The sequence below is a fragment of the Mustela nigripes genome, chromosome 12 (genome assembly GCF_022355385.1).
Source record: "Mustela nigripes isolate SB6536 chromosome 12, MUSNIG.SB6536, whole genome shotgun sequence".
NCBI lineage: Eukaryota > Metazoa > Chordata > Mammalia > Carnivora > Mustelidae > Mustela > Mustela nigripes.
Window position 1 is genome coordinate 137,477,908 of NC_081568.1, and position 12,538 is coordinate 137,490,445.

General features: G+C 40.4%; 1 protein-coding gene across 5 annotated transcripts in view; it reads right to left on the bottom strand.

The window, feature by feature from the left end:
* SNCAIP (synuclein alpha interacting protein) overlaps nt 1-12,538 on the bottom strand; it is a 157,109-nt gene that overhangs the window by 23,872 nt on the left and 120,699 nt on the right. For all 5 annotated transcript variants that reach the window (XM_059418433.1, XM_059418432.1, XM_059418434.1 and 2 more), the window contains exon 6: nt 8,041-8,154. In XM_059418433.1, coding sequence (XP_059274416.1) covers nt 8,041-8,154 — 114 coding nt within the window. The remainder of the gene's footprint in view (nt 1-8,040; nt 8,155-12,538) is intronic.

Consider the following 12,538-nt stretch of genomic DNA (forward strand, 5'->3'; position numbering starts at 1 on the left):
AAATACCATTCCTCCTGAACTGAAAATCCATGCATCTCTCTGACTCAAAGTCCATGAAGGAGGAAAGCCCAGAGAATTTTAAGAGTGGGAAGTTCTGTCAGAACTGGTCTTGGTTTACTTAGTTATTCTTTAGATGTACAGTTGGTTTGTAGAACATTTGAGTACTTGTTCCAAGTGACACAGCTAGACAGGTGGAAAGCGGGAATCTAAGTCTTTCAAGGCCAAGGCAATTTTTGCTCCTTTGTTGTCCTGTCTTTAGGGTCCAGGAATATTATTATAAAACTTCAGGCATAAGAGAACCAGCTTCTCCTTTGAAGTTGATGATGCTTCAACCATGCCTTGGTGATCCTAGACCTCCTGCAGTCAATAGGCTGACAGAGCTTAAGTGACTATGAGATAACCCCACCAAGAGAAAACCTGGACCCTCCTGACTTCTCTGACTAGATGTCGGTGGGGTTTGAAAGGTAAAGTGTTCCCTTATTCCCTGCCAAATGGAGGGCATCTGATGATCTGAGCATCCGATGATCTTTCAAGAGCAAAGACATAGTGTGCTCAGCGTGTTGTCAAAATCCGTTTGCGTCCTACCCACTGTGTATTTTGTGGTATTTTCATGTTATGTTTGGCCTCAGGAGAAAGCAGGGGGATGGGATTTCACTGTTTTAAAATAGATGAATTAAGTATAATGTTAAAAAAACACGAGAGTGGTAAAAACAACAGCATGAAGTTCAGTGAGTGGAATTTGACATTTAAAAAGATGATCGTGTGTTTGAAATAGCCTTGAACCTCTCCTTTGCCTTGTAAAGGTTTTTTTCTTTTTTTCCAGTTACTTGCTTGGACTGGTCATGAACTTTTATACTTTTCTGGATTAGATTTGCCTTCACCTTCTGAACATGCCAACTAATCTGCTTAAGGAATGTTGGATAAAAACAGCCAACTCCTTTCATGGTTCGCCCTTTGTGGGGGGAGCCAGGCACTGTTTACAAAGGAGGCGTTGGCAACATCAGGGACAGAACGAACATTCGCACCACACTCTTTCAAGGGGAGTGAGGAGGGAGTAAGACCAAGAACAAGAAGGGTAACATGCAGTCAATGCCTATTACCTACCAAGAAGGCACCCAGGGAACACAGGGTGAGTGCAAAAGCAGACCCTGCAGAACATGAAACCCTCAAAGTCCCTGAAGAATGAGGTGGGGCAAAGCCTGGAGGCCTGGGACTGGGACTCTGGATCAGGGTATGCTGATGTGCTTGTCCTCTTCTTCGGAGGCAAACCTGGGAAAGTTGGGGCTGATATTTGGACCAGAGTGGGTGGTGATGTATCCTATGTTCAAGGCAGACAACTTTCTTTTGGTTTCCTAATTGGGAAGGGGAAAATGGTATGACTTTGACTTGGAACCAGATGATTCTACCATGGGATCTTAACTCCTTAAAAGATCTGGGTGAGTGGATGTTTCTTTGGATGAAAAACACAACCTATTGGTTTGAAGCCGATGGAGAAGATCTGGAAACAGCAAGAGGGTGGGTTGCCGTGACCCAACGGGTGACAAGGACAGCCCTGCCATCTCAGTGGGTCGTTCTCAAGCCTGTGGTGACTTGGCTTGCTCTCTGATATTAATCATGGAATCCTAAAATTGCAGAGTAGGGGAGACTTGAGGGAATTATCCAATTCAAACACCCTTGTTTTACAAATCAGAAAGCCAAAGAAGACAAGTATGTGTTCTCTGATGTCCTAGCTAGAAATATTCCATATGTAACTGCTTGCAGGCATATTTTTACCTTTTTCAGACTCAATTCATATCATAGTGAATAAGGCTGTTTCACCTGAAAAGAAAATGACCTTTACTATTATTCACAGTGTGTTGACTTCTAGTCACAAGGTTGTAGAAAACAGAATACTACATTTTGTAAGACTAGGAATTTTCTCTTTGTCAACATATGGAGAAGAATCTAGAGACCTGGACTTTGCAGGGGCTTGAAAATCTGGGCAAACAGGCCAAGGTCTGTGTGAGGCCAAGAGCTGCTTTGGCTTGCGACAGTCCTCCAAGTCAGGTTCAGTCCGGATTGCTCAATAACCTGCCTTCTTTTCTTCTGAAGGCATGAAAAGCTCTTCTGGTAATTAAGGATCTTACCCAACTCATTATGCGACACTTATATAAAGGAAGAACTGTTATTCTACTGTTCCATACAGGCACATCTTTGCTGAGCCCCTCATAATCAGTTTTGCGTTCTGTAGCGGGCAATTTAATAAGAGAAGTAGTCAGCCTGTTCACTGATAAACCTCACAGAAACCAAAGATCTAGAATTCCTGGGTTCTGGTAAGAGCATACGTAGCATCCACTCTCAGATAAATGAGGCTTTCTGCTCTGATTCTGGAGAATGTGCCAGCAGAAATCGACGGTCCTATAATTCAGACAGCGACTTATTTGAGAACTACCTAGAAAGGAGAACAAACAGAACTATCTTCTCCAACTAGGAAGGGCCTTATGAATGCATATATGTAATATATATATATATATATGCATATATGTAATATATATATATATACATATATATATATATATGTATATATATATATATATATATATATATATGCAGTGAGGTCTACCTCTCTCCTTAGACATCCAGCACTCTCTTCCTGGGCTTGTATGTGCACGCACGCGTGTACATCAGGAAGATGCTCAGTGGACAATGTAATTCCTGACTTTCATCTTCCCTTACGTGTTGCTTTCAGAGAACATCTGATGCAGTCACGTGGCGGGAGAAGCCCTTCTGTGTTAGCTCTGTTTAACAGAATGCCTCTCTAGCTTACCATTCTACCCATCGACCCATACACTTACTGATACCTTCAGTGTTCCTCTCTTGACTATAAACTTCCCTCATGTCCTGGTTTCCTCTCCGGGGGATATTCTGCTCTTTGGGGAACCTGCTTTATTGGTGTTATTTTGTGTGTTCTTAAAGGCATTGCAGTTTGTTTAATGAGACAATTAATATAGGAAAATGAGATTTTCTGGATAAAGTCTAATAAAAACGTAACAGAAAAGGGGGCCCGAGGTTTATTACTGGCATCAATAGTCTCTACAGTTTTCGTTACAACCGTTAAGTCCTAAAGGAGGCAGCTTTTTCTGCAATCGTATATCATAAAATCCAATACACCATCAATGATATGATTCGGTCTGGTTTTTTAGATGGCAAAGTATAGAAAAGTGGCCAGCCATAATTTCATGATGTCCTTTATTATAAGATAAAGGTAGACTCCAGAGATAGTAAAATATGAAGAAAAAAAAGTATATCAAAGTATTTCTTAAATTGGTTAAGGCCTAAATATTTTTTGCCAAATTTCCCTTACGCTTTACTTATGGTGAAGTAAGTAAATTCAACAATCCTGATATCAATAAAAATGGGAAATTGGGAGACATCCAATAATCCTAAGAACCAATATTTATATCTACTACGTGCCAGTAAGGGCAATGTTTCATGTGGTTTTTTTCCACTTAGTCCCCGGAGCTGCCCAGTGAAGAAGGTTCTTTTATCTCCATGTTAGAGATGAGGAAAGTGAGGTGCAGAAAGAGCTTTTCTTCTTTAAAAAAAATATAAAAATAGAGGGTATGTGCTTTGGTGAGTGCTGTGAAGTGTGTAAACCTGGCGATTCACAGACCTGTACCCCTGGGGATAAAAATATATGTTCATAAAAAATAAAAAATTAAAAAAAATAAAAATAAAAATAAATGTCTCCAAGGCCACTGAGCTAATAAGTGGTAGGGTTAGGATTTGAACCCAGACACAGAGCTCCTGTTCTCCATGTCTCCACTTGCTATCTACTGAATGTGAATGTCCACAACCTGTTGCTCACTGACCTGTGACCCCTGATTCCATGACAGACACACTCATTCTGCACCCAAAGGGTCCCAGGAAGCACGGTTAACAGCCCATCAGTTGGTGGGTTCGCGGAGCTCAGAGCCACTTAAGCTGTTTCAAAGAGCTGTCCTTGAAGAGCAGATGGATGCCCAGGCTAATCAAAGATTTTTCTATTTTGCTTTCATCTGCAATCACAGCACTGTCTGAATTGTTTATTTGTTTCCCCCCCATGACGGTGAAATAGTGAAGTTAACAAAATATTATCCTTTTGAATCGTGAAAAAACAGTAACACATGGCTTGTGGAAATAACCCTCTTGCTAGCCTGCCTATCACTGTTCATGACTATTTGTAGGAACTGCTAACACTCTTCTTTATTCAGAAAGTGTCCAACCTCTCCCCCCACCTCTCTTTCTCTTTTTTTTTTTTTTGGATCTGTATTAGAGCAAACATTTAAAATGGGACAATGCACACAGTGTAGGCAAAGGTGTTGTCGGTATATGCCAAATGCTACCACGGAGTTGTTTCTGTAGCAGGTTCTCCATATCAAAAGTCACAGGGCAGACTCAGGAGCACAACGATCCCCAGGTTTGACACTGCAAATAATAACAGAGCCCACTGAACCAATGTCCAGCGTGGAACTGGCCGAAGCGCCCCCATTCCCCCCTCGAGCAGCTGAGGAGACAGCCTTGCAGGAAGTGGGGACCAGCCCACTGGAACTTTCGTGTTGAAAGCAAACAGCCCCAATCACACGGCTGGTGACTCTGACTTGAGACACTTCTGTTCCCATTGTTTCGCCAGCAACGTCTCTCTCAAGGGACAGCAAAGCGGGCCGACTGGCGGACATCCCTGCTTTTTCCCCCGAGTGCCCCCCACAGCTCGCCTGTGGCGAGCTCTGCTTTGGACACTGAGGCCATGAAGTAATTGCACCCTCTGAGACTTGACGTGTCACGATGAGGAAAATCAATTCGTATCACCCGAAGATCCATCGCTCCAGGAGACCACTAAAAACTGCTGGCTGCCCCGTGGTACTGGAGTGTTTAAGGTAATTTTTACAAGAAAGAGGACACAAATTGGGAGTCAACGAGAGCCTGCTCTTTAAGAATCCATATGAGGGGCAGAGGGCAAAGAAAGTAAACCGAGAGAGGAATTTTGCTCGGCACTATCCTTTCCAGAGGTATTTACTCAAGAAACAAAACCAGGACACACTCGACTGCCTGCCTGACAGAGGAAAAACTTGCATGTGCTGAATCCATTAGAAAACCATTCGCTAACAGTCTTCCTTGTGAAAATATTAGCCTTGTCCCGGTTCCAAGTTCAGCATCTCGACAGGTTATCTGTTACATAAGTGCCTGCAGTGGCCGCAGGATGGCCGGATGGAAGAGAATTCACGGCTCTGAAGGGCTTCTACGCTTTCCACTTGGGTAGGACTGCTCTCCTAAGGGCGCCGCTGGGCTGGGCTGTTCGCTGCTGGCCTCGAGGTCACGCACAACTCTTATCAGCTTGAAATAACGACCTGGAGCCTGATAACCTGCATGAGGCAAATGTCTGACATGGCTCTTCTACTGGGTCACCCACTTTCGGCTTTTCCTCAAGTCCCTTCTAGCAAGCCACGCCATCACCCAACAGGTTCCAGAAAGGGCACTTGCTCTGGTTCTGTCCCAAGAGCTTCACAATTATGAGAAACCCACCGTGAGAGCTGACCAGAGAAACTGGCACGCATCAAGGAGCATTTCCTGAGACAAAGAAGGTGGGGGGCCCAACTATTTATACTTAGGGTCTCAGAAAGGCAATGTAATCCTCTCCTGCCTCTTTGGCGAGCTCTACCAAAAGAGCAGGTAGCCTTTCCACTGGTATCGAAAATTCCGTGTGAGGCTTTAGATAAACAAAATGAACTCAGGAACATGAAGTAATTATTCAGACAGTCCATGAATAAAGAACATTCTGTTATTTAGACTGCAAATGACTTATGAAAATTATCAGTGATGACATTCTTCTGGTCATTCGAAAATTCTAGTCTCCTCTTTGCCAGTATAAGCAAAAAAAAAAAAAAAAAAAAAAGGCATCCCTCACAAATGCTTATTAACTGTTATGGTTGTTGGTAGAAAATCATGGCTGGGGCTCATGAGGACAGTACACAGAGAAAAACGGAGTGATTCTTTCAAAATAGTTTGACAAATTTTAAATGTTCTTCATGCCTCTTTCTTCATCTCATAAATTTAGTACCAGATACTCCCTTCTTCGATTGAGCTGTGTGTCACAGTGTGTTGTTAGCTAAAATTGTAAAAAAAAAAAAAAAAAAAAAAAGCCTTCCTCGGCTAGATCGATGACGCTGTAAACAGGCTATACAAATTACCGACACAGGTGGGCACAAGACAGGCTTCAGCTGAGATGTAATCTTTGCTTACCAGGCCTTGGAACATGTGCAAGTCACTTCAATTTCTTTCTTACTCTCATCTAGAGAACAGGTAAAAACAGTAGGCTCCAACAGGGTTTTTTTAAGGGAGAAGTCAGATAATGTACACAAAATCCAATGGCCCGGTGCCTGGCCCATACAGGAAATATTATATATTAATAAATATTATTATACATATAATTATACATATCAATGTACATATATTTATATTATATATTAATGTGTATATTATTATACATGTTATATATGTTTACATATGAAGTTACATGGCAGAGAATAAGCCATCACCTAACTAACATGGACCTCCACTAAAGAAGAGACTGTAGTAATACTCTCCAAGGGTATTTTTTGAACTTGAGATTGTCATGCTCGAAAAAGTATAATCTCTTGTTGACAATACCACAATTTACTGCCACTGGGAAAGGTTATGAAGCCAAAGGGGATACGGTTATATGCATGAGAAGCAATTTTCTTTGCCACAAACAAATATGATTAAATCTATTTTAATCCAGTGCTGACTTTATTTATTTATTTATTTTTTAGACTGAGATTGGCATTTTGTAGTGCCAACTTAAAAAAATATGTATAATTGGGGCGCCTGGGTGGCTCAGTGGGTTAGGCCTCTGCCTTCGGCTCAGGTCATGATCCCCGGGGTCCTGGGATCGAGCCCCGCGTCGGGCTCTCTGCTCAGCAGGGAGCCTGCTTCCCTTCCTCTCTCTCTGCCTGCCTCTCTGCCTACTTGTGGTCTCTCTCTATCAAATAAATAAATAAAAATCTTTAAAAAATGTATAATTTATACTTTTCCTTCTCAAAGGAAGTTACTTTTACTTTTACTTTTTTTTTTTTTTTAACTCCATACCCTGGACTGTGATCTGTGTACCTCTATTACTCACCCTGGGATTTCCTAGTGTAGGAACTGGTTGTAACTGAGACTCATCTAGTTAGTGTGTTTGTTCAATAGAGAGAGACTTCCTTAATCAACATCTTACTGAAGATTTTCCTTTTACTATTGGGTAAAGAAACTTTACCATTTTCCCTGCTGACAAAAGACAACTATCATATGATCTCCCTGGTATGAGGAAGTGGTGATGCAACATGGGGGCTTAAGGGAGTAGGAGAAGAATAAATGAAACAAGAAGGGATTGGGAGGGAGACAAACCATAAGTGACTCTTAATGTCACAAAACAAACTGAGGGTTGCTGGGGGGAGGGGGGTTGGGAGAAGGGGGTGGGGTTAGGGACATTGGGGAGGGTATGTGCTTTGGTGAGTGCTGTGAAGTGTGTAAACCTGGCAATTCACAGACCTGTACCCCTGGGGATAAAAATATATTATATGTTTATAAAAAAATTAAAAAATTAAAAATTAAAAAAAGTAAATGCATTTATTGTAGGAAACTTGTAAAATCCTGAAAAATACAACAAAGAAGACAAGAGCCATTTCTAATTCCACCCCGAGTAATAACTACGATAAATATGATGGGACATAGTTTTTTGGGGGTTTTGGTTTTTTCAAGTCTTATTACCTATTTCTCTTCTTCTCTCTCTCCAGAATTCGAAGTTTGTACCAAATTATGTGAATGGTTTTGTATCAGACAGTTTAGTATCAGTTTAGTATCCCCATGTTTTCCCATAAAATTCCATAATAGGTATGTAGCTTTGTTATTTATCCATTACATTATTGGGAAATATTTAGGTTGTTTAGAACATGTTTTTCATTGAAAAATATTACAAGGAAATGATGGCTTATAAACCTGATCATTAAAAATTCTTCCTACCTGGCCAAAGCAACCCGCATAATGAATAAGGCTTGGGAAATCCTTCGAACAACTCAGCTCTGCAATGGCTTCTGTTTCACTCACCATCCAACGGACACACTCCAGCTGACCATTCTACATTGGAAAAAAGAAGGAAAGAAAGAAATTCAAGGTCACTGCAGTTTGATAAATACCTCATAGATGGTAACTTTGTCAAGGGAAATTTGCCACGTGAATTTGGGTTCTCGTATTTGGCTTCATTTATTTGCAGTCTATCAATCTGGTCTGTGCTTTTCTATTTTATCTCTGGTCTGTGCTTTTGGCTCAAAATCCGATGGGGAATTTTTACTGAAATGCATCTTCATAACTCTAATCAGCTAGTTTAAAATGACTTTATTGAGGCATAATTTGCATGCTATAAAATATACTCCACTCTTTTAAAGCATATTCTTTGACGAATTTTGACAAATATATATTCTCTTAAATCTGCTCCTCCAATCAAGATAGAGAACATTTCCATTCCCCCCCTTTCCCAAAATCTTTAGGACACTTCTGGTCTTTGCCCTAGGCAACCAGTGATAGGATTTCCATCACAACAGGAGAGAGTACATAGTCTTCTGTGTCTCACTTTTGTCACCCAGCATTCATGCCTCTGAGATTCATCCAAGCTTCTTCTTGTATGAAAAGTTTGTTCTTTTTTTTTTTTTTTTTTTTAAATTGCTGGTAAGTATTCCCTTGTATGAATATACCAACATTTGTTTATTCATTTGCTCTTAGAATAGGTTTTTACCTTTCATAATTTGAAAGGTTAGGACTCCAAAATCAAAAAAGAGAAAATAACTTTATTATATTGGCTCAAATGCTATGCTATGTTCACAAAAATCTTTGGTGACTCTATGCCAACACTGGCTTTTTCCTCCTGTGCTGAGATCCCACATTGTACAAACCAGGAAGGCAGCTGTGAAATGTATAACCGAGTCATTAGGACAATGGATTTAAATCCTGAATTCACTACTTAAATTTAAGGCCTTAAATAAGTTGCTTCCCCTCCCTGACACTCAGTTTTCTCATCTGTGAAATGGCAGGGATAGTATTAACTGCTTCATAAAGTAACTGTGAGCAGCAGATGAGACAAAACCTATGAGATAACTCAGCACACAACACTGTTACCTTTTACTAGTGGCACACTCTCCCAGATCCTCCCTACCACACACGAGACATTCAGCTGCCTTCCTGGTTTGCCCACGGTGGGACCTTAGCCCAGAAGAAAAGAGCTACTGTGCCATGGAGTCAGGGAAGCTTATTCTAGATACAAGATATAGCAGGTAAGCTACTCATTTTTCATCTATACCTATTTGGAGAGTGGAATTTCAAGCAGTCAACTCTCAACCATTCACAGGCAGACACTATTCTTCCACTGGGGGAATCTAGCAAGATCAAATGGGTGGTGAATAGCTTCCAGGTGCCGCCTCAGATCTATCTCCTCCCTCCTTTGCACTCCTTGCTGCCAGGGGAGGTTGGTCTGTATGGGTTGGCTCCCTTGCCTGCTTGAATTTTTAAATTTCTTTTCTTCTGCTTGCTTTGAATATAGTTTGTTATTCTTTTTCAAGTTTCTTAAGGTAGAGGGTTAAGCTATTCACTTCAGAGCTTTCTTTTTTCCTTTTTTAAAAAAAGAGTTATCTATTTATATGTGAGGAAGAGAGTACACAAGTAGGGGGGAGAGGAAGTAGGAGAGGGGAAAGCGGACTCCTTGCTGAGCAGGGAGCCTGACAGGGCGGGAGTCGGGGGAGGCTCTACCTCAGAATCCTGGGATCATGATCTGAGCTGGAGGCAGATACTTAACCCATTGAGCCACCCAGGCATCCCTGCTTTTCTTTTTTTAAATACTGGCATTTATGACTATAAAATTTCTCTCTCAGCATTGTTTTAGCTATATCCTTAAATGATAATATATTCTATTTTCTTTCATCTCCAAATATTTTCCAGTTTCCTTTGTAATTTCTTCTTTGATAAATGATTATTTTGGTGTGTGTGAATTCCAGAGACTTCTGAGTATTCCTAATTTCCTTCTGTTACTGATTCCTAATTGCATTTCATTATGGTTAAAGGATATACTTTGTATGATTTCATTCCTTTCGTATTTATTGAGACCTGTTCTGTGGCCCAGCATATGGTCTATTCTGGAGAATGTTCCATCTGTATTAGGGGAGAATATGTATTCTGTTTTTGTTGGGTAGAATGTTCTGTCAGGTATCTGTTAGTTCTAGTTATTCAAAAAGGTAATGTTTAAATAATAAATGTATTAAATAATAATACGCTACTATAAAGGCAGAAGGAAATAGATTGCTACCATGGTTTTGAACACCACATTGCTTGCCAGAAACAGAAAGATCAAGAAAACAAAAAAATATATATATCATTAAATTCAAACAGGAGATTTTTGCTGCTGAAGTCTCTGAAACTGGGGTCACTCACGGAGGTTAAAAATGAAGACAGTAGGTTATGTCTTTGAAGCTATTTTCTCACCAGACCATTGTGTTATCTTTGAGCTTAATCAGAGGACTGAATGAGAAGTAAAAAGGAAACTAAGGTTATTTCATTACAAGTCTGCTTAGCTCCTAAAACAATGAATTGTTTTGGCCCCATTTTAGAAACACACCATATAGAAATCTTTCTTTCCAGTTATTTTGCTTAACTGTTCCCAAAGGGCACTCAGTCATGCCCTGAACTACCACAGGATCTAGTGTTGGGTTCCCCAGAAAACTCTAAATAAATTCTGCATCTAACTGGTAAGAATTTATTATGTTCCATTTAAGAAGTTTAAGGGGAGGGGATAGGTGTTCTAAAGCCTTCAAAGCCCCTTTTCTCAGGTAATCTTTTTATTTGATATCCTATCTCTGACTCTGCTTTCTGTCAGTCTAGTCACATGATCTCAGCGACTTCTGCTCTTTTGAACCAAGTTTGTTGTCTTTAGTGAGAGCAGGGCTCTCAGAACTATGCTTAATGAGGTGAAACACCATCAGTTGGTCACTGGTGTTCAAAACAATTCCTAAAACACAAGAATGATGACTTCTTAGAACTCCCTCAACTTCTCTGATGTCTATCAAATGACACTGAATGGACTGAAGCAGGATTTGTGTCAAGTCAGATTCCCAAAGGGGATAGCACTTACTATGAAACATTTGTATTGATTCTTTTGTAAATTCTAGATTAAATCAAGAAATAGAAGAAGAGTTCCATTTCTCATATCATCGTCCATGAAATATCTGAGACCCCAAATCCATAAGAGCTTTTGAATCTCATGGGTTTGATATGCGTTCTTCATTAAAACAGAAAAATAAAACACTGCATTTCAAGGTTACATGCTGGTTACATGACAACAGTATGTCGACTGGAGGAGTTTAAGAATGAATTACCAATATCGGTACTGTAGAAGGAATTTATAGCCTGGATTGGCCTAATGACCATGAGTTTCTTAGATACTGTCCTACTCTGAGAATTCTTAATCCATGAAGACAAGCACTAGGGTATATAAATGAAGAAAAAAACTTTTTCATCCGGGTATATAAATGAAGAAAAAAATTTTTCATCCAGCTGTATAGCTATGATATACTCCATAATCTAACAACAGTTAGGAAAGCTCATGAGTACTGTATTTTATAAACACTAAAAGAGCAAGGCAAATGTCAACATTTATTGAAATTGCAAGAATATCTTATTCAACACCGACCCACATCCATTGATGACCAGATCCAACCCCTGTCTTCCCACAGGACTCTGATATCGGACTAGAACCAAATTTGCCATCATGCACTTGAATTACTAGTAACTTACCTGCCCTATCTATCTGGCTATCAGCTTCTGAGGAAAAGGGACTAAGTCTCATTCATATTGTATTGTCACCACCTAACACAGTACCTGGTGGACATGGTACACATTGTTGAACTCATCTATCCTGCACCTTGACTTCCCATCTCATTTCTCTTTCTTCATGATGGCTGCTTGCAGTTCAGCTCCTAATACGACACAGCGACATTCACTAAAGGAAAGCAGTATCTACCAGGGTCTTCGATCTCTTATTTTATCAAAGATACACCATTTTCTATACTATCTTGGAAATAATACGTTATCATTGAATACAATTACATAAAGCAGAAAGAAACTTTTCATACATAAAACTTCACTGAATGGTGGGGCACCTGGGTGGCTCAGTTGGTTAAGTGTCTGCCTTCACCTCAGGTCATGATCTCTGGGTCCTGGGATCAAGTCCTGCTTTGGGTTCCCTGCTCATCGGGGAGTTTGCTTCTCCCTCTTCCCTGATCTTCTTCCACTTATGCTCTCTCTCTCTCTCAAATAAATAAATAAAATCTTTTAAAAAAGTGGAGTGAGGGGTGCCTGGGTGGCTCAGTAGGTTAAGCCTCTGCCTTTGGCTCAGGTCATGATCCCAGCGTCCTGGGATCGAGACCCACATCGGGCTCTTTGCTCAGTGCACAGCCTGCTTCCCTTCCTCTCTCTCTGC